The following is a 23,219-nucleotide window of genomic DNA, read 5'->3' on the forward strand; positions in this document are numbered from 1 at the left end:
CATTACTGATGATTTGTTTGTCTATATGCTTAGTCGCTCAGCTGTGTCTGACTCTTTGCTATCCCATGGACTGTAGCCCGCCAGGCTCCTCTGTGCATGGGATTCTCCAGGCAAGAATACTGGAGTGGGTCGCCATTTCCTTCTCCATTGTTTGTCTGAGGGTTCCATAAAATTCTTACTTTACCTGCCAAGTTGAAAATACGGTACGCTGCAAAAGTTTGGTCCCAAGCATACTCTTTTAACCACAACCTGTTCGAAAACTTCAGTCTACGTGTAGAGAAGACCCAGCTAAATTTTAGTTGCTCTTTCCATTGAGATGGCATATTTTGTACTTTTAAAAATCTCTGGCCTCATCTGAAGTGTTCTTGACTCCAAAGTTTGGCTTCCTTTGCTTATTGCCACCAAGCCTACCCAGAACTTGTTTTTCTTTAGCTATTAAAATATAAAACCATAAGGAAAATAGACTTTTCCCACAGCTTAGGATTCTGAGGTTAAAAATAAAAAGAAGACAAGTTAGAGGTAGCAGGCACAAAAATTTCCCTGACTTTCCTGCTTCTGGTTTTCATCAATTTCTCTTTTCTTTTGTTCACATCTGTTCATTTTCTTTTTGAAGAAAATGGATTAAAAAGCAATTGATTTAAAAATTGATTTAAAGCAACTGTAATTAATTGTAGGTAGTGAGTGGCTTGTCATTCCTTTCAACTGGTGTACTATAAACTTCAAGGAAGTATTATGTTTATCTTTTATCCCATGTGTCACATCGTGCTTAGTCACTCAGTCGTGTCCGACTGTTTGTGACCCTATGGACTGTAGCCCGCCAGGCTCCTCTGTCCGTGGGGATTCTCTGAGCAAAAATACTGGGGTGGGTGGCCATGCCCTCCTCCTGGGAATCTTTTCCACCCAGGGATCAAACCCAGGTCTCATGCATTGCAGGCAGATTCTTTACCATCTGAGCCACCAGGGAAGCCCTAACCCTAACCCTAACCCTAACCCTAACCCCGCATTACTTGACACCTAGTAGACACTTATTTATTTGTATTGTTGTATATAATGTGACATTCTTAGAATTTTTGTAAGTTTATCTTTTGCAACCATTGTGGGATGCTGAAGTTGTTTCAATCAGTTCAGAGTGATTAGGTTTTATTATATAACTGTTACATAATAATGTCAGATCAAGCCAATCAATCCTAAAGGAAATCAACCCTGAATACTCATTGGAAGGACTGATGCTAAAGCTAAAGCTCCAGTACTTTGCCACCTGATGCGAAGAGCTGATTCACTGGAAAAGACCCTGATGCTGGGAAAGATTGAAGGCAAAAGGAGAAGAGGGCGGCAGAAGATAAGATGGTTAGATGGTATCACCGACTGTCTAACATCACAGTTCATCATGGACATGAACTTGAGCTAACTCTGGGAGATAGTGGAGGACAGGGAAACCTGGTGTGCTACAGTCCATGGGGTTGCAAAGAGTTGGACACGACTTAGTGGCTGAACAACAGAAGCAGTTATGTCAGAGAACAACCTTCCTCAGCCTGTTACCTGAGCAGGAAACTAAAGGGAGAAAACGGAGATATAAAGGATACTGTCCCAGAAATGAGCTATAGTGAGACATTAATGGTTAGCAAGCAAGCAGACTTGGGTAGAAAATGAAACTTCTAAAAATGTAACTGTTGAATTAAAAGCCTAAGTGGATTTAATAGCTTAGATTGTGAATTAGATACAACTAAAGAGAATTGGTGAACTTTAAAGCGGATCTGAAGAACGAGGAGAGACTTGAGAGTGAGTGGCTATAAGTTTTCCAGAACTGAAGGAAACCATGATTTCACAGCTTCAGGGAGCACAGTGTATTCAACATATATATATATATATATATATAAAAGACATTTTAAAGTATCTCCATGTCTAGGTGCATTGTTGTGAAACCACAGAGCAATAAAGGAAAAGAGAAGAGTGTAAAAGGATCCAGAGAGAAAGGACTAAGCACGATAAATCAAGCATTAGCGGACTTCTCAAAATCAAAAAATATAAGCCAGAAGATAGTAATAACCTTCCAAGTACTGAAAGAAAAGTACTGTTAACCTAGACATACCTCTGCAGAATTATTTTCTAGAAAGGAAGTGAATAAAAATGCTGTACAGTTGACACTTGAACAGTGTGGGTTTGAACTGCCTGAGTCCACTTATATTTATTATTTTTCAGTAATAAATGCTGCAGTCCTACAAGGTCCATGGTTGGTTGGCTCCAAGGATGCTGAGGGCACAATTTAAGTTATATGTGGATTAACTCCTTCGTTTTTCAAGGTCAACAGTATAAGGGACACTGAGTAAGCTTGCTGACCTGAGGCTTACACTGAAGGAACAGCTAAGGGATGGATTTAGGGGGAGATGGAATTCCAGATGGAAGTGGATGACTTGAGATGATGTAAGGTGTGATGATCAAATAAAAATGCCATCATATGTGTCCCTCTAAACAATATTGTTTATGTAAAATGACTTCTGAAAGGTCAGACTTGGTTGTCTAAAATAAAGACAAAGCTAGAATACTGTAAGCATCATTTTGGACCCAGCAGCATTTGAGTTGGGCGGGAAATGATAGAATTTAAAGGGTTTTGAAGTCCATGTAGTGTTCTGATGGTAATTAAGATGGTATTTCCTTTATGTTAAAGGTGCATGGAAAAATGTAAGGTGACCCTACACATAATAGAGATCATGAGTTTCCAACCATTCAGAGAGGGGGGGAAAAGAAGAAAAACAAGAAAAAAGAAAAAAGAGCAACACAAGAAAATGAGGCAGTCAATACAAAAGTAAATGCGAGAAAAAGAAAAGTAGTACGAAAAGAAACAAGATGTAAACATAAAGTTCATGCGTATCAGTAGTCACAACAGGTATAAAAGTGACTAACCTTGGGAGTTAGAAAAACCCGCGGACTGTTAACAATATAATTTAGTCATATACTATTTGTAAGAAACATGCCTAAAACATAAAGTTTAAAGAGGTGGAAAATGGAAAATGATTATTAGGGCAAATACTGAACCAAAGTGGGGAAAGTTATAATACTGTCAAGCAAAGTAGACGTTGAAATAAATGCCATTATAGTATTAGAGATGGAGAAGGTCATTATAAAATGATGAATTAACAACTGTTCACTTTGAAACTTGTGTACATGCAACAAAACTGCCTCAAAATGAATAAGCAAAAATTTATTAAGGAGAGATAATTCAACAGATTCATTACAGTAGGATTTCAATACACAGGATGCATAATATAAATTGATCATATGTAAGTAAGTAAATCTTAGTTGCTAAGTGATATCCGACTCTTTGTGACCCCTTGGACCCCTTTGGCGACCCCTGTCAGCCTCCTCTGTCCATGGGATTTTCCAGGCAAGAATTACTGGAGTGGGTTACCATTTCCTTCCCCAGGAGATTGTCTCAACCCAGTGATCAAACCCACATCTCCTGAATTGGCAGGCAGATTCTTTACCACTGAGCCTCCAGGGAAGCTGTAAGTCAGCTGCTGCTGCTGCTACTGCTAAGTCACTTCAGTCATGTCCGACTCTGTGCGACCCCATAGACGGCAGCCCACCAGGCTTCCCCATCCCTGGGATTCTCCAGGCAAGAACACTGGAGTGGGTTGTCATTTCCTTCTCCAATGCGTGAAAGTGAAGTCGCTCAGTCGTGCCCGACTCTAGCGACCCCATGGACTGTAGCCTACCAGGCTCCTCTGTCCATGGGATTTTCCAGGCAAGAGTACTGGAGTGGGGTGCCATTGCAAAGTATATGGGAGGAGGTGTGTCAGTTATATGCAAATACTCTGCCATTTTATATTAAGGACTGGAGCATCTGAAGATTTTGTTATCTTCAGTGTCTGGAATAGTATTCAATCCCCAAATTGAGGAATGATTATATGGAGGAATGGGAGGAAACTTTCTTGTAGATATCTATCAAAGTTTATAAGAAATTCATATTCTTCAGGAGAAAAATTAGAACCATTCCTTTTAAAATCGGAAGAAGTGAAAAGTCTTTTCTATGATCACTTAAATTTCTTTGGTAATGGAGATCCTAATCAAAGGTATAAGAGAAGGGGATGAAGGAGTGGGAAAAAGACACAAAGCTGTCCTCCTTCACCAAGGATGCAATTGTCCCCACAGAGCCAACTCCTCTACAGACTGTTAGTAGAGAGGGTAGCACTGGTGGGCTGACTGCAAGGTGTACACAAAAATCAGTTGATTATAGTCTCTAGCAACCAACTGAAAATGAAATATTTTTTTTTACCCTGTTGACAATTGCAGCAAAAGCCATGTTGCCAAAGAAGAAATGCAACAAAAATGCTGGACTTATACACAAGAAATTATGAGCCTTTACTGAACCATTAGAGAAGATACAGCAGGTAGAGAGTGATGCCCTGTTCCTGTAGGAAGACTCAGAATTGTCAAGTTGCCATTTGTTTCCCCAGGCTCTTATAGCTTTAGTATATATACACCAGCAAAGTGCCAACAAGAGCTAGCATCTCCTGATGCAGATAAGGGTGGGGGATGGTGGGGTGGTGGTACTTCTACCAGGGATCAAGGTTTATCAGGAAGTCTCCATTGTGAAGATGGCCTGGTCTTGATACAGGCATAAGGTAGAATCAAGGACACAGGAGTTCCTGGTACAGACCTTCAAGTGTAGGGTCACCCTGATTTATCCACATTAAAAAACAGAGGGATGGTATGGGGAGGGAGGAGGGAGGAGGGTTCAGGATGGGGAACACATGTATACCTGTGGTGGATTCATTTTGATATATGGCAAAACCAATACAATATTGTAAAGTTAAAAAATAAAATAAAATTAAAAAAAATGTTGATAATTAAAGAATTTGCATTCAAAAAAAAAAAAGAGTGGATTTGGATCTCTAACTCACTTCATAATGAAAACCAGTGTTCAGTGGATTATATATCCAAAAGTGAGAAGCAAAACTTGAAAATATTTGGGGGAGATGGGAGAGTATCATTCTATTTGTCATAAAAATAATGTGAAAATTTTGACTACATTAAAACTAAGAAATGGTTTGTCAAAGTAGCCCATAAATAAGTGAAAAGACAAGCCACAAATTGGGAGTTATAATACTTTTTAAAAAATGTATTTACTTTTGATTGGAGGATAATTGCTTTACAGTATTGTGTTGGTTTCTGCCATATATCAACATGAATCAGCCATAGGTATATAATACTTAAAATTGGCAAAGCTTTCACTTCCTGAAAATCTAAAGAACTACCTGTAAGAGGAATAAAAACAATTCAGTAGAAAATGGGTAAAAGCAACAGAAAACCATTGGACCAGAAGACATAGAAAATGTAATTATCAGTAAGCATGGCTTGCAGATTAATAGCACAGTGAGGTAGCTGTTTGTTTACCCCATGAGACTGGCAAAAATTAAGACTCTGTTAAAAGGAAGTACTGGTTGAATATGTGGATGAACATTTTGCTAGTGGGGGTGTAACTAAATACCACCATTTTAGAGAGCAATTTGACATTAACTCATCAAGTTAAAAATAATTATACTCTGTGACCCAGCAGTTCTGTGTGCCAGGAAATGTTTGCAGCATTCTTAGCAGCAGCAGAACTTGAAATAACTCAGAAACCCATTAAAAGAAAATGGATAATAATTTGGGCTTTCTTTGTACAATGAAGTATTATGCAGCAGCAAAAAAAATCTAGAAGATGTACAACAGAACGGGTGAATTTTCAAAACATAATGTTGGGTGTGGATGGAAAGACCCAGAAAACTACGTACAGTCTGACATTATTTTGTGAGGCTCACAAACAAGCAAAACTGAACATGAACCCTGTATTAGGGAAACATTCGCATACAAGTTACAAGGAGTTTTTTTGTTTAAGAGAGAACATTTTGCTGGTTTGCTTGGAAGATGAGGATCTTCAGGACCATGTGGGAAACTACATTCCAGGTCTGATTTATTTTGATTGGTCTGACAGGGTCAGCACTTAGCAGAATGATGTTTGGAAGACGTCATGCCCAGGTTCTTTTGTTTTTGATGTGATGCACTTTGGCTGCCTTTAAAATCTTTGTGACCACAGTCATCCTGTCCTTATACTGTCGGACAGAGCTCATGTTCAGTGTAACAACCCACTGGAACCATGTCTGCAGTGACTGCCCTTCTGTGATTTTCATCATGAATTTGGTGCGTCTTCATTTATTAATACGCGAGTCCAGGTCTGACAAGTGGAGATGGTTGGTTTGGCCAAGTTCCCCTTCTAAGCGTGGTGGTTCCTGGCTTCATAGGATGAATGGGCCTGAAGAGATCTAACTTTTTCTCCTTTCAGACAAGCTGGGTGCTGGGGCCGGGGGATTTTTTAAGACCTAGGATGCTTTGTTGTCTGTACTAAGTAAATATTCTGAGCAAATGCTGCAGTCCGCTGCACTGATGCTGTTCCTAAGCCTCCTAAACCTGTAAGTATTACTTTCTTATTGCTGCTGCAACAAATTACAACAATCTCGTTGGCTTAAAGGAACACAAATTTATTCTTTCACAGTCTGGAGGCCAGATGTCTCACTGAGCTGAGATTAAGGTGTCCACGGGGTGGTTTCTTCTGGACCCTCGAGGGGTCCACCTTTTCCAGCTTTTAGGTGCTGTTCTCCTCCCTGGGGCCTGTATCACATGGTTTTTTTCCTCTTTGCTTCCATCATCACATGGCCTTCTGTCTAATACTTCTGCATCCCGATTATATGGACCCTGTGATTACCCGGGGCCCACGTGAATGATCCAGGTTAATGTTCTATTTCAGTATCTGTAACTAGGGCTTCCCTGGTGGCTTGTGTGGGCATTTCAGTGGGATCCTGAGTAAGAGGGGTGATGAATTGGTGGACACAATTCACCATCTCTAAAATGGAAGCTCTTCTGTCCTGGAGTTGGGATTGTTGATGTTTCCACATGAAATATTAAGTTGATGGGAAAACGGTTCTTTTGCTTTTGCAGAGAGTTATCTTTGCGTCTCTTGAGATCTTGTTTCATTCAGGTTTCAGTATTAAACAATGCTTTCTTTTAATTGATTTGAAGGGAAGCTCAGCTCCATCTTTTAAAGTTCAGAGGTAAGATTTGACGGATTCAGCTCTGAAGATTGAATTGGATTATATTTTGAATTGTGACTTGGAATTTGGAGGCCTAAACCAAACCAGTAATTCTATTTTAACCTCTACCGTTTAAAAATAATTAGATTTTATATTTATATACCTTTTGGTATCTGAGATAGTTTTAAAGCTGGTAGAAAGGCATAAAAGGTTTATAGCTTCATTTCCATAAAGATGTTTTCACATATACCCTTTCAGTTCTAAGGACTTAATAGAGTGAAAATTTGGAAAAATAATCTTAGAAAATTGAGGGTTCTTTTTTTTATTAGAAATAAATTACAGATACTTAAACTTACACTTTAAAAGTCTAGGACATTTAGCTTTGAGGTGGTTGGAAAATTTTGTTTTGGAACAAGATTAAAATGGTAATTTTGGTCTGAATTTTTCCAGCACACCCAGAGACCATCTCTCTATAAGCAAAGTCATTTTAAGTTTTTGTTTCTATTGACCAAGAGGTATATTTGATTATTCATGCCTGCAAAGCCTCATGTATATTAGCAGCTTTGTTTTTCTGTTTAAAAATGCTTTTTCATAGAAAGACAAACATTAGTTAACTCTGCCAAGAATAAGAGAGGAGTGGTTAGCTGTGTCTTATATAAAACTTAGAGGAGGAAGAAAATAATTTTTGTAGATGTGCTACACTTGCCGTTGATTTGCTACAATTGCAAATACAATTATTTAAGGGCATTAAAGTATTCTGGCTGTGATGGTAATAGAACAAGTTAATGGCTTTTTATGTTATTAGAGAAAGCAGAAAAATAGAGCATTTTAGAATAGAAAAATGTATAAAAAGCAAGAATATAAATTGAAAAACTTACATAAATGTGTGAAAGAACAGTTTTGAAACAGTGTAATAAATAAAAGAAGATGATAAGAGCAGTCTTGGGCTGATGCCAGAGGCACTTGGTCTGGGACACTGTTATAAATTGCATAGGTTTAAATGTACTAACATTTGCAGCAACAGGCCAGAGTGAAAGACATCAAATGTCAGGACTCTGACAAAAATGTGAATAATGAGACATTAAGGGATGGAGCCAACCTAAATTTCATGGAATGCTGAAACCTGTTGTGTGTCTCTGCTTAACTCTTTGCTACTGCTGCTAAGTCACTTCAGTCATGTCCAACTCTTCGCGACCCCATGGACTGCAGCCTACCAGGCTCCTCTGTCCATGGGATTTTCCAGGCAAGTGTTTAACTCTTTAAAGTATACTTAGTCTTTTACTTGGCTTCCCTGGTGACTCAGTTGGTAATGCAGGAGATGCTGGTTCAATCCCTGGGTCAGGAAGATCCCCTGGAGAAGGGAATGGCAACTCGCTCCAGTATTCTTATCTGGGAAATCCCATGGACAGAGGAGCCTGGCAGCCTACAGTCCATGGGGTCGCAAGAGCCAGACACTACTTAGCAACTAAACCACCACCAGTCTTTCATTTAAAGCTTCTCGTCACCACTTTTCAGACTTGAAACACATGGCTTTATGGAAAAGTACCACCTGGTTCTGAGAGTAATAGGTATCAGGAACCAACTTGCCTGCCAATGCAGGAGGTGCTGGAGACACGTGTTCAGTCCTAGATTGAAATGATCCCCTGCAGAAGGGCATGACAACCCACTCCAGTATTCTTGCCTGGAGAATCCCCATGGACAGAGAAGCCTGGTGGGCTAGTCTGCTGGGGTCGTGAAGAGTCGGACATGACTGAAGTGACTTTGCCTGCACATGTGCACCACCTCATTCTGAGAGTAATAGGTATCAGGAACCCGGACCTGTGGTTTCAGGTCAAATGCTGGATCCCAAAGAAAGTGTGAGTAAGGTAGAAAATATTAACATTGTTTTTCTAGAGTCAGAACAGTTCACTGTGGGTGGGACAGCCACAAAGAAATGTTAGCTTCTGCTTTCATTTACTATCAGTTCAGTTCAGTCGCTCAGTCGTGTCCGACTCTTTGCGACCCCATGAATCGCAGTACGCCAGGCCTCCCTATCCATCACCAACTCCTGGAGTTCACTCAGACTCACGTCCATCGAGTCAGTGATGCCATAGGCACTCAGAATTTTATATAGTGGTGACTTGATTCTCAAAGTGTGGTCTGCGGAACCCTGAGGGTCCTAGAGACTTTCAGGGGTCTGCAAGGTCAAAGCTGTTTTTGTAATAATACTATGATGTTATTTACTTTTTATTACTGGATTGGCATTTGCATTGGTGGGTAAGAGTACCGGTGTGTCCACAGAAGTCGGGGCAGTGGTCCCACGTGGTGCCAGTTGGTCATCATTATGTTCTTACTACTGCACACACACAGTAGGAAACAAATGTCAGTTTTAATTAAGAATGTGCTTGGTCAAGCAAAAAAAGATTAATTGCATTAAATTACAACTATGGAGGACGTGTCTTTCTACCCTCAAGTCCTTGTAACACAGAAGATGGGAGATGTACTCAGAAGCCCTTTGGATCAGAGCAGTTGTAGGATTGAGAACTAAACCAGCTACCTTTTTCATAGGACACCATTTGCACCTCTCAGAATGACCAATATAGAAACTACATTTATTCAGATGAGGTGATGTTTGGAAAACATTTTCTCAAATAATTGAAGTCAGCCTGTCACTTCAGGGATGGCAATTCACCATAGTGTTGCCAATGATAAAAATTCAAGCTTTCAAAGACTTGCTAGAATTTTGAAGACCTGTGTCGGCCAACACCATGAGATCTGTGGTTATATTAGTGAATATGATTCTGTTGTTGTGCCATGAAATGTGTAAATATTTGGAAAACTCATGTAACTCGTTGAAGCACTGTTTTCCACATGAACAATGCCTGAAATCACAAAATTATACATGGACAGAGGGCCATGTGGAGGGCAGAGGAGGTCCATAATTGTGATGTAATCTGGGAGGCTCATGGATATCGCCTCAGAGTTCACATTGCAGCTCACCCCTAAATGCCTGCCACCTGTAGCCATCTCTCGAGCACTGAGTCCCAAGACTCTCCACAATCAGTGGAAATAATATGACTTCCTCCTCCCAGCTTATGTGAGGCCTGATTTTCTTCTTGTATTTCAACCAAAGTGACCTGTCCCAACACACTGAATGCAGAGGCACACTGGAGAATTCAGCTGCTTCAGCCAGAATGGAAAGATATTGATAAATTTGTAAAATAGTATAACTTCTTTCTAAAATTTTTATTCTGAAAATGTTTGCATTTTATGAAAAATGTTAACATAGTGGTTATTCTAAATTACTAAAAATTTTAAAATTCTTAGTTTTAATTTCACTGCTGCAATTATCAATGAAAAAGACCCACATAAGAATCTGCTTCACTTAAGAGTCTGATGGTAAAATATCTGCCTGCAATGCAGGAGACCCGGGTTCAATCCCTGGGTGGGGAAGATCCCCTGGAGGAGGGAATGCAACCCACTCTAGTATTCTTGCCTGGAAAATTCCATGGACAAAGGAGCCTGGCAGGCTACAGCCCATGGGGTCTCAGAGAGTTGGACACGAATGAGCGAGTAACACTTTCACTTTCAAGAACTCTTTGAGGTCCTCAGTGAATTTTAAGAGGACGAAGGGGTTCTGATACAGAAAGTGTGAGATGGCAGTTAGTTGGAACCACTGTTATCAGCACATTGAACAGCTCAGTGCAAATATAAAAGGCAGTTTTAATTTTCCTTCAGTCCCTGTACCAAACTTTGTTACATTGAGACTAGCTTTTCTATCTCTTAAGCAAAATTTCTTTCAAAGTCTATAACTCCCAAGACCTTTTCAGGTATTAAAGGACCAGTTTAAGGCTCCCATGTCATATCGGATTTATACCTCACCTTCTTCCTTCCCTAGGGCCAGCCAGGGGTAGCCAAGCTGATGGGGTGGGGTAGGCAGTATGTCGTTTCATCCCCTCACCCCTCTATGCACACACAAACACAACTCCTCACCCTCTCCCCTCCACCCCTTACCCTCATCTGTCTCTCTCTCTCTCTCTCTGTCTCCCCTTGGAGAAGGCCTGGTTTACTCTTGGGAGATCAAGTTTGGGAGGTTTTTACTCCCAAAAAGAGGTGGTGGGGGGGGGATGGGACACTATTTTTTGCTTAATTGTCCACATTGTTGCTGCTTTTCAGACTGACACACTTCCTGGCATGTGTATCTCTTTGTGTTAAGGACACAGAAGTTACATCTCTCCTGGGGCACAGTTGGTGTGATGACAGCCTTTGCTGTGCAGTTGGCTGGGGTACCAGCAAGGCAGCTCAAGCTACTACCTTCAAAGGGGGCCCTTTACGCACCCAGGGAATCCAAATGTCATTGCAGACCAAGCGGGAGTGCCCCCACCACTCTAGATTTATTCTGCCATCTCTTCTCATTGCTCTCCATCCTCTGGTTAGATCGACACAAAGGCTAAACCAACTAGTTGGCCGCCTGAGCTGGAGAGTATCTTTTCAGTATCTTTTGTTGTCTGTATTTCATTCTCCGTGAGGGATTCTCTTAGAGGATTGCTTCGCTAGGCTGAAGACTCCTTATTCCTAGTTTTCTCTTTTCCTGCCTTGATAAGATGAATTTTCTTTGTCTTCTTTGCATAGAATTACATACACACACATACTCTCTACATGCACACACAGGGAAGGGACAGATGGGGCAGTAGCCATGGTCGATGGTTATAGTTCAACCACCTCTACAGCTCTCGACAGATACATTTCTAGTTGTTGGATATTATCTTAGATGGGACTTAACTGGCTTCCCAGGTAGCTTCCAACAGCTAGTGGTAAAAACATACCTGCCATTGCAGGAGACATAAGAGATGGGGAGAAGGCCGTGGCAACTCAATTCCAGTATTCTTGCCTGGAGAATCTCATAGACGGAGAAGCCTGTCAGCTACAGTCCATAAGATTGCAAAGAGTTGGACCTGACTGAAGTGACTTAGCACGCACGTGGACTTAGCACTTTTTCTTCAGCTATGGGCGCTAGACATCAGTTTGGAGGCAAGAAGGAAAAAAAATCACACCATCCTTTTAAACTGTGATCTTAGAATGTTACTGGCTAGCTGGGATTTCAAGATTCATAGATCCCTTTATCATGAATAATAATGATAACTTTTGAGCTTCTGTTTTATGAGGGGTATTGGACTAGGAGCGAAGGATATATAGTAGGAACTCTAGGGACATTGCCCTTAGTTTATGCATTTCATTATCTCATGGGGACAGGTGCAAGCCAATAGAGAAATTGTCAGCGAATCTGAAATCTGGTAAGGGTGATGATCAAAAAAAGGGGGGGATATCAGGACAGATAGTGGGGGGTGCTAATTTGAGTGGGTGGGACCCTCGGGCTGTGTTTTTGTATAAGTGACATTTGAGCTGAGACCCAAAGCTGTGTGGGGGCACCCGCATAGCTCAGCAGCATAGCAGGCAGAGTGAATGCCCTGATGGAGGAGGAGGCCCGGAGGGTGAGGAACTAGCATAAAGTCCCTGTGATTGGCACTTGCTGGAGGCACAGCTCCAGCTGGAATCAGGTAGGGGCTGGGCCATGCAGGAGCCCAGCTACTTTGAATTTCAAGGTGCACTGGCAGCCTACCCTTAATCTCAAGTGCAGTGTCAAAGCATAGACAGATCTGAGTAAGGAAGTGACAACTAATTTATGATTGCTGGGTGTTTCTACTGTGAGTGAAGTCTGGATTCTAACACTCGTTTTCCATATAGTCACGTTGGAATGTATTGCACTCTCTTTACCAGATCCTAGCTCATCTCAAAACTATGCGTTTCCTCATCAACTTCAACAGAACTTGGGGTTGTGGGCAAAGGGTCTTTAAATTCCCATAGGGAGATGAGAGCCAACCATGATGGCTAGTTTGGTGTGGTCTCCGAAGTAATTCTGGCGGCGACTGTCCTTTTCCAAGAACCCTTCCATCTAGCAGTTAATTTTCTGTGTGAGGAGTTTGTCCTTTCTTCTCCCGAAAGACAGGACTTTCTTTTTTGGGAACAGGGCATCCAGAGTGATGCTTGCTTTACATGGGTCCTTTTTTCACATGGGGACAAATGTGCCCATTTACATTTTTCATCACAGACCACATTCTGCCAGGAAATCCCATGGGTCTTGTGCTCTCTCCATTTGCTACTTGCTGTGGTCAGATTTAACATCTGCCTTTTCTGCGTTCACCCGGGCTTTCTTAACCCTGTGGCCACTACCTTCATTCAAGTCCATTTATTCTTTTACTTTGTTTTTGAAGACATGTTGGGATAGGGGATGGCATTTAATCAGAAACATGTGTTTTCTGCTTGCACCAAGGTGGTAATTTTGCTTCGACGTTTTATCTTCAGGCATTAACTGTATCTTATGTGTGTGTGATGTGATATTGTCAAGGAGAAACTAGTGTGTCCTCTCCTTGGAATGTTAGTGGAGGGTCTGAGGGAAAATCAGGACATACTCTATCATTTTGGGGGTATCTTCTATTTTCTAGAGACACTGTGAAGCTTTTTTAATGGTTACTTTAATTTTCACAGTACCCCTATGTCATAGGTTTTAGGGCTTCCCAGGTAGCTCAGTGGTAACTAATCCACCTGCGATGCAGGAAACACAGGTTCGATCCCTGGACTGGGAAGATCCCCTAGAGAAGGAAATGGCAAGCCACTCCAGTATTCTTTCCTGGGGAAATCCCATGGACAGAGGAGCCTGGTGGGCTGCAATCCGTGGGGTCACAAAGAGCTGGACACAACGTTGCCACTACACAACAAGAATAGGCACTCTAGGTACTATTGTTATGCTCTTCTACAGGCTGGACTTCCAGGATCAGTGCTGCAGCAGGTTTGAGGTCTGGTGAGGGCCTGCTTCCTGGACCATAAACATCCCTCATTTTGTTCTGTGTCCTCCCCTGTGGACTGGGGAAGGAGGGGGAGGGACCCTCTGGGATCTCTCTTTTTAGAGCACTAACCTCTTTCAGGGGATCGCTGCTCTCCTGACCTGATCACCCCCTATAGACCCACCTCCTGGTAACATCACATTAGGGGAGTAAGTGGCAGCATATGAAACATGAAGACTTTCTTTTACAGCTGTAATGACAGTGCTTGCATGTTAACATGTAAACTCCAAGTAAGCCTAGAACATAATTATTGCTACTTGTATCCTGAGACCTGTCCCAGTTCCATGACCTTACATTACCCCATCTGCCATTCGCGATACCATCTTCCATCTCTCTGATGAACATTTAGCAGTTCCTGGCTTTTCAATTATTATTGAAATAACAGATCTTTTTTTAATGGCAAATCTGATCATTTCACTATGAGGGGAAGAATGAACGAGGTATGTACAAATATTGGATGGTTTATATACTTCTGGAGTGAATAATTCAAGTTCAGTTTTTGTTGAATCACTAACACATTCCAAAGACACTTTAATGCCCTGGCTACTCCCTCTAGAATATTGTTCTGGGAACTAAAGGAATCCGATCTGCCGAGAAAGTTCTGGGAAGTAGTTTCAAATAGAAGCACTACATAGTCAACCAAAATCAAGTTTGTTGCTTTTTATAATTTATCTTAAACCTAAAAACTGTTTTTTTGGTATTTACAACCACTTTATCCTATGTCCCTTATAAGAATTTTTGTAGCAATGTTGCCAGCATCCTGGCCTAAATTGCAGGCAAAGTAGCAAGGGCTCCCCTCTCCCCATTCTGGCTGTGTCCCAGGAATAGTTACAGGCTCAAAGTTCTGTTGTGCTTGTAAGTACAAGCATACTCATAAACTCATGTCACAGAGAACAACAGTCTGAAGACAAACATAAGAGTCTCTCCTTCAACCATCAAAAAGTTAATTCAAATTAAATGAACTATTCAGGTAGAAACACTGACCAAAATGGATCTCCCTAGCCAAATGAACCTAATTACTCATGAAAGTTCAAATATAAAGGTACCTAGAATCTCCTCCTAGAAGCAAAAAGTGATTTTTTCCCCTCACTTTTCTAATAATACTACACAAGGGAACCGGATGCTACTTTATTAGATGCCAGAATTAATTTACATTAAATTACTGACCCAGTCTTGTAATTCTTACAAGAAGTTCTTCGAAGTTCTGGGTAAGAATCGCAAGCTATTAAAAAAAATACATTACTGAGCTTGTAAGAAAGAAAGGAAAATCACTTGTTTTAGAAATGAGGTGAAAACGGAATGCTCTACAGGTAACTGGCTATTGAGCTTCAGTTGTGTCTGTGATGAGGGGAATGGCCAGAGGTGGGGTAGGGGGCCACTGTCTTTACTTTCTGGCTGCAGGAGATATTGAGAAACAGAAAATGGTTACTCTGTTAGTGAATGGGAAGGGAAGGAAAATTCTGAGTCACTTTCTAGGGGGAGGGTGAGGAATCTGATCTGTCTCTTCTTGGGATTAGGTAGGAACAGAAGAAAGTCTACTTTAAGAATTATAACCATGAGTTGGTCCATGGCTTGGGGTTTGAGTTTTTTACCTACAAAATCCAAGCGCCCTGGGCTGTGAAATTAAGCAGAGGGGCTGGTGATGGTTCTATGTCACTTATCGGAAGCAAATAAAAAATATTTCTGTAAAGGCCCTGGGATTTCTTTGGAAGGAATGATGCTAAAGCTGAAACTCCAGTACTTTGGCCACCTCATGCGAAGAGTTGACTCATTGGAAAAGACTCTGATGCTGGGAGGGGTTGGGGGCAAGAGGAAAAGGGGATGACAGAGGATGAGATGGCTGGATGGCATCACTGACTCGATGGACGTGAGTCTCAGTAAATTCTGGGAGTTGGTGATGGACAGGGAGGCCTGGTGTGCTGCGATTCATGGGGTCGCAAAGAGTCGGACACAACTGAGCGACTGATCTGATCTGATCTGATACCTTTTACCTAGGACTCCTTCATATAACACCCAATTGAAGACTTCTAACAACCCTCAATTACAGAGCGTTTGAGAATATAGTTTATCTTCAGCGTCTAATCACCAGACACCACCAACAGCAAGATTAAAACCTAAGCACTCTATATAATCAATGTTGTATAGCCTATAAAATAAGGATATTTAAAGTGATATTAGTCACAAAAGAAGGCCTTGATCATAATAACTGGTGGTAGGAAAAGAGAACAGAAAGATCTGTCAAATTCTTTGAACTATAGAAATAAAAGTATAGTCATTAAAAAAGAAAAAAATCACCCCAAAAACTCTGTATCTAGGTTCATCAGAGATTAGACAAGGCTTAAAAGAGTAAAAGGGAAGTTAGATCTCAGGAAAACTCCCAGGATGCAGAGAGAGAATGAAATTAAGACATACCTACTTGGTTCTTCTTTGATTATAGGATCCAAAAAGCTTTGTATAACAATAAAGGGCTAAGAAGTTTGGTCTTACTAAATATCGAGAGTGTAGATCAAAAGTACAAACACCAAATAAGAAATGGTAACAAGAGAAAAACTATGGAGTAAATTTACAGACTTCTAAGAGACTATTTTGTTTGAGTAGCTCCAGATAGCTCTTTTTAAAGCCAGACAAAAATGGGTAACTTTCTAGGGAATAGTATTTTCTGCACCTGCTAGGACACATAGAAACAACAAATTGGAGGAATTGCTATTAACAAAGCAGAGGAAGTAAAATATCAAAATACCAGAGTCAGCTGGTTTCTCAGGGGAACACCATCAAATATTTAAGAAAGATATCACTCCACTGGTATTTAGATGTTTCCAGTACTCTTGCCTGGAAAATCCCATGGACGGAGGACCCTGGCAGGCTTCAGTCCATGGGGTCGCTAAGAGTCGGACATGACTGAGCGACTTCACTTTCACTTTTCACTTTCATGCATTGGAGAAGGAAATGGCAACCCACTCCAGTGTTCTTGCCTGCAGAATCCCAGCGACGGGGAAGCCTGATGGGCTGCCATCTGTGGGGTCGAACAGAGTCGGACACGACTGAAGTGACTTAGCAGCAGCAGCGGCAGCAGAACACATAAAGGGAGAAAGCTTCCATAGTTTCAAAATAATCAAAGTGTAGCGTTGATATCAAAGACCCAGTAGGGACCAAAAGAAGTAGCAGTATTAGTTATGCATATTGATGCAGAAATTCTAAATAAAGTATTGGTCAATGGAATTCTCCACTGATTAAAGACCAATATGTTATAACACATGAAGTTCATGGTGGGAATACAGGGATGGGTTGGTACTTGGAAACCTCTAAAGAGAACTCATATTAATTGGTCAGATAGGAAAAACAGTATGTATGTACTATAACACATTTTGTGGATTTGAGCATTCATTCTCTAAAAATACTCTTAATAAATTTAGAGCGTGTAGATACTGATTTCACAAGATAGTGTCTATGGCGCTGTGAAGCCAGTTTATCACCTTAAAAGCAAGAATAAAACAAGCATTCAACTCTCATCAGTTTTATAACATTTTTTGTTTTTTTCTGGAGGTGTCAGCCAAGAAAATTAGCCCTGAGAGGGAGACGAGGTCTGTGAGACACGGGAGGACGCGCAGCTGGCACCGCTGCCTCTGCTCTTTCTTGTTTTCTTAGTTTTAAATTCACAACGTCTCTTCCGCATCCTTTTTTTTTCTCTTGAGCTAAAGTTTTTTTTTTTTTTCCTTTTGGAGAAAGAGTAAATTATTAGTTTTAAAAGAGGGTCTCAGCCATTAGAATACTTTCATTTAAAGAAATGTTTACACAATATCATGTGTAATTCTTGGCTGTCATTGTGACCAGTGGATCTTCTTTTAATACCGAATTCCCTCCTCTCTGTGTTTTAAATAAAGGAGGGAGATGGGGCGTGTGTGCACACATGTGCGTGCATGTAGTATCTGTATGCAAACACGTGCGACTTTTGGATGAGTACTGTGATTGAACACAGCAGAGATTCAAACTACCGTGTGGTTCTTTTCAGTGCTTTTTAATACTCATAATAGAAGACAAGGAAAGGATTTTACAGCTTTGATTTATTTACTATCAATCAGATAACCTCGGCTGTGTTTGGCAGTTTACCTCCACACGTCATTGAGACGTCATTTAAAACAAATGATTGCATCGAGACTAGTCAGGCTTTATTTACTGAAGCTTATTTAAGGCAGTTTCTACTGAACATGTGCCAAAATCAGAATATTGGCACCAGATTTCCTTACAAACATTGAACATTTATTTTCAAGATGTGAATGTATATAAAGGTACTTAGAACTTTCCTATAAGACCTGGTTACCTCTAGAAATGATTTTTATTTTAAATGACTTCTCTTCTGTTTAGAAATATAATTATAGAAAACAAGCCCTTATGAAAACTATTTAATGGAGCATAAATATATATATGTTTTGAATTATCCTTTTTTCTTAATAGTGTGTTGTAAACATTTTAACACATGCCATTCCTTATTAGGATTTTTTTTGAATAATTGCATATATTTTTAACATATGAAATTAATGTAACCAGAGTTTCCTCTTCTGTCCAGTTTTTTTTAACCTCTAGCTTCTTTCTATCTTCAGTTTCTTCCATTTTTGCTCTCTTATTCTAAAAGGGAGAAAAACGAAGTACACTTTTATTATGTAGTTGAATCTGCAAAGGGAAATGTTTAATTAAAATAAATGAGATTTTTCAGATTTGGTAATCCATTGTATTTAGTAAGGGATGCTATTTGTCTTATTGCTAAAGGACATCTTGGATTATTTATCTGTCTTTTGGATTCCAGAATGTTACCCCTCAGGGGAACTTGCCAAACTATATATCAGCGTGAACTTTTCTGGGGCATTACAGAGTGAATAATATAAAGTGATGCCATGTTATCTAATATAAAAGCCACTGGTCCCATAGGAATGTTTAAATGAAAATAAAAAATTCAGTTCCTCAGATCCACTAGCCGTGCTCAGTCCAGGAACCCCATGGCCAGTGACTCAGCTACTGGCAAGCAGGGCAGGTCCAGCCTCAGAATGTTTCTTTGTGAACCTTGGGGCCACGTCTGTACATTTTACCTGTTTGTATATTAGAGTTTTTTACATCAGTTTGGTTTTAAAGTTTTGTTCCTAGTATACTGGGCTTCCCTCGTGGCTCAGTGGTAAAGAATCCGCCTGCAATGGAGGAGATGTCGCTTTGATCCCTGGCTCAGGAAGATCCCCTGGAGAAGAAAATGGCAACCCACTCCAGAATTCTTATTTGGGAAATCCCATGGACAGAGAAGCCTGGCGGGCTTCAGTCCATGGAGTTGCAAAGAGTGACCACGACTGAGCTACTGAATAACAGCCGTTTTAAATACTAGTAAAAAAACAGAATTTCAATATGTTTGGAAACAGTGAACAGTTCAAAATTATTTAGAGTAATTTTTACTTTGCTAACCAACTTAATTTTTAAAATTATGTTTTGAAGTAGCACACGTGTGAACAAAGGGTTTCCAGGAAATTCTAGGAGAACATTTAAAATATTGCTAGTATAGTACAGAGTCCAGGAATGGGCAAGGAGGGATGGACTCTTACACCCCTGGGTGAGGATCTAGAGAGGATGATGTAGGAAGAGGAAGCTGTTTTTAAAAGACACTCAGAAGAAGCAAATTAAATGGAGAGATAAAGCACTTATTTGGGGCATGTAATTTTAGGTTATAATTATAGTAGTTTGATAAATTTAGAAAAATGAGCAACCAGAAGAAAGGAAAAACCAAGGGGGAGGGGTGGACGGGAACTGTCAGTCATCCTGTTGTCACTGGCAACAGCCATTGTGATTTGTCACCTCTCTGTCCAGCCTCCTTTCTGTCACATTCACTCAGCTGTGAATGAGGTCAGTGGAGAATGTAGATGAGATGTTAGTCTGAGACAGACTAGTGGAGTGATTAAGTGCTCTGATGCTGAGCCAGATGGCTGAGTTTTAAATCCCAGCTCCTCCATTTACTATTTGTGGGACCACAGCCAGTCATTTAACTGTGTATCTGCTTATCTGTAAGACGATGCTGTCTACCTTTCAGTGTTCTTGTGAGGGTCACGGAATTAAAATCTACTAAACTCATTGAAGCCGTATTATTAAGAATACTAATGACTAGTCTGAGGTAGTACAGGCATATGGTGAAAGCCTGATTTGGATAAGCTTTGGGGTTTATTGTTGCAGGAAGGCAGGACGCTTAAACAAGTAACTGCAATACAGTTAGATGAGTTTTGTGAGCAAGGAAGTTTAGTATTCTATGACAGTATCTGTTCAAGTGACCTAATTATTGATAATTATTTAAGCAAAATGAGTTTAACTTTTAGGATGGTTGGTTTTTATTTTAGAGTATACTTTAATAGTTTCTTCAAATCAACTATTACTTGTTTCATAGCTTGTATTCTCTAAAGTTTATTTTCATAATATGATAAAAGTTGCAAGCTTCCAAGATGTTAAATAAGAAGATTACCTTGATCATTCTGGTAATATCATAAGTGTCAAAACTCTTTCCCTGATGCTCTGCATTGCAGTTGCCAACAAGGTAAGAGAATCCTCTCTTAGCAATAGCATCTGGCTAATCAAAATAAAATCTGTCTTCCAGACTTTTTACGAGAGTTTGCTTAGTTTCAAGCATAATTAAGAGAGTATTTTACTTGATACCTATTAAAAACAGGAAATCATGAGATACAACCGTTTTTCATATATAAGTGGGGGAGCAGTCATCTCAAATGTAAATACAAAGAGGCTAACGTATATTTTCAAGCATAAAATATAAAGGCACCCATTTAAGAGCTGAAATAGATTACACTTAGGTGCCGAGAGTTATACGTTTGTCAAAGCACCTTTCGTTTCGTAACTATCTTTCTACTTGTATTTTTAAATTTATTTTTTATTAACTATCATTCTAGATTTTTTTTTTTTAAGGAACTCAGTTGGCTTATAATGCATTAAAATATATTCTTTTGTGTTCCTGGGGTAATGGTGATGGGAAGTGAAGAATAAAATTATCCTGATTAAGAGAATTTTACTGGTTTTCCAAAATGAAAAACTGAAGCTGAATAGTTATGAGAGATGTCTCTAGTTATGAGAAATCCCTTTGTTTTGTAGAAGTTTGAATGGGTGCGGGGGGGTAAAAAAAAAAAAGGAGTGAAAGAGCATTGTGCTGGGTGAGATGTCTTCCTGGAGGGGTGGCCCTTAGTCTGCATGTCGCCTGGTTCTTCGTTCTGGGCCGTTATTACACCCCAACTGTCAGGATGTGGCTGCCAGTTTCTTGCTTAGCTTTAATCATAATTTATGTTTTTAGCAGGAATATAACCTACGACCACTGCTCGAAGTATTGAAGCAATTATGTTTTAGAAATTAAAGATTTTATAAAACTAATGGTTATTTGGGGGAACAAAGATTTCATTTTCGCATGAGTTCTGTGTCACGATAATCCCACCCCCCGCCCCCAGTTTGACTTCATGTTACAAACATGGAAGTGTCTTACTAGATGAACTATGCACACCTATTGTCATCTGTGGGTTTATAGAAACATGTTTGTCTAGAATGTTCAGTAGACCAGTTTCTATTGAAATGATCAGAATGTGTAAATGTCTCAGGTGGTTCGCTAGCAGGTGAACTTATATTCGTTTGCCTTTCTTCCAGATTCATGAGAAACTTCACTACTACGAGAAGCAGAACCCTGTGCCCATCCTTCAGGGCGCGGCAGCCTTGGCCGATGATGTAAGTGTGCCTTCCCAGCTCAGGGGGACTCGTCCTCCGTGACCCCCGGGGGCAGGACTCATCCTAGTGCAGACAGATGCGTGTGCTCTGGGACTGCAAACTGAAAGGCCTGAGTTTACCACTGAGTTTACACTGACCCTACGCTGATTTTCCTTCACTTTCCTATCTTAAAGATTTTGCATGGAGATGCCCTCTAGTCCTGCCTTGGTAACTACAGAATAGAAATTTTAGGCTGTGCCTCTGTGGGGAGAGATGCTATCAGCTGTCAGTGTCTGAGAAAGTCCCAGGCAAGAGAAATGCTTTGGAGAAATAGAGACAAATGAGATGGCTCTATCGCTGACAGTCCTGAAAACGACAGATGCTAGCATAGGAATGAGGCGGATGAAATACATAAAAAGACAGGGTTGTTTTTAAAATGGATTATAAAGCATGGTAATGATTTATGGATGTGAGACCTTTCCAAATTACCTTCATAACCAAAAAATAAATTTGAGCTGCAGTTGGCATTGATGGAGTAGTTAATTTCCTGTAGCTATAATTTTATTTTAAATGTGGGACAGGGAACTAACTTGCTGTTTCTTACTGTTAACTTTCGGACTCAGATGAATTGAGCACAGACCTGGATAAACTGGAGGGGGACACTTAAGCTGGACAAGAAGCACATGTGGTGTGGAAGCTGGTTTTAGTGACATCCTTCAGCCTGCTGTTTTTTAATATTTTATTTTATTGTTTATTTTTTTCTAATTTTATTTTATTTTTAAACTTTACATAATTGTATTAGTTTTGCCAAACATCAAAATGAATCTGCCATGTTTTTTAATATTTTAAACTACTATGATAAAACTATAGTTCAGTTTAGTAAGAGATTAGAGCTATAAGTATAATAATTATAAAAACAAAAACTAACCATCTTCAGAGGTTGATTTTTCTTTGTTAGTAGAAAATAAAGCTTGTATGGTGAATCTATTTGTATATTTTCTGTTTAGTTCCCATTTTTTTCTTCCATTTGTAGCTACAGAGATTACAAATTATAAGGATGTTGCAATATACATGTTTTGTGAAGAAACTTACCTCTGAGTTGCAGAACCTAAACACTTGAAACTTGGGAAAACCTTGAAAACCAGTTTTAAAACATTTACTGTTGAGAGTTTGGGAAAATATTTATTTATAAAACAATGTAATTGAGGCCCAATCATGTTACAACATATTGTACATTTTTTAAATTAGAGATTTTTTTGCAAATATAATCTTAGCATTTTGTAATTCATCTCAGAAGTGTTTAAATGTTTAAAAGTGCAAAAAGCCCTTTGTGTCTTTTTGTAAATTAAAAATTTTGTAAAATTGTTACCTTGAAAAAGGAAAAGTACCTTTTGAAATATATTCAGTGAATGTATCAATTTTATCTGGTCTTATTTTCTGTGTATAATTTATTATTACACCCCTCATTTAGAGAAAAGTCCTTTCCCGAGATAACAATTATTTTTAACTTGCTAGAAACTATAGGGACAAATGGAAATTTGATGCAGTGTTT

The 23,219-nt window shown here is 39.8% G+C and overlaps 1 protein-coding gene and 1 long non-coding RNA gene across 3 annotated transcripts in view; one reads left to right on the top strand and one right to left on the bottom strand.

Moving 5' to 3' along the window:
- Positions 1-23,219, top strand: part of MPP7 (membrane protein, palmitoylated 7 (MAGUK p55 subfamily member 7)) — a 225,280-nt gene that overhangs the window by 120,812 nt on the left and 81,249 nt on the right. The window contains exon 4 of the mRNA XM_010860036.1: positions 21,611-21,688. Within this exon, the coding sequence (XP_010858338.1) occupies positions 21,611-21,688 (78 nt within the window). The remainder of the gene's footprint in view (positions 1-21,610; positions 21,689-23,219) is intronic.
- The window catches only part of LOC105003072, a 178,834-nt gene that overhangs the window by 14,089 nt on the left and 141,526 nt on the right, over positions 1-23,219 (bottom strand). The gene's annotated exons all lie outside the window — the stretch shown is intronic.

Source organism: Bison bison, unplaced genomic scaffold (genome assembly GCF_000754665.1).
Source record: "Bison bison bison isolate TAMUID 2011002044 unplaced genomic scaffold, Bison_UMD1.0 scf7180017864461, whole genome shotgun sequence".
Lineage (NCBI taxonomy): Eukaryota > Metazoa > Chordata > Mammalia > Artiodactyla > Bovidae > Bison > Bison bison.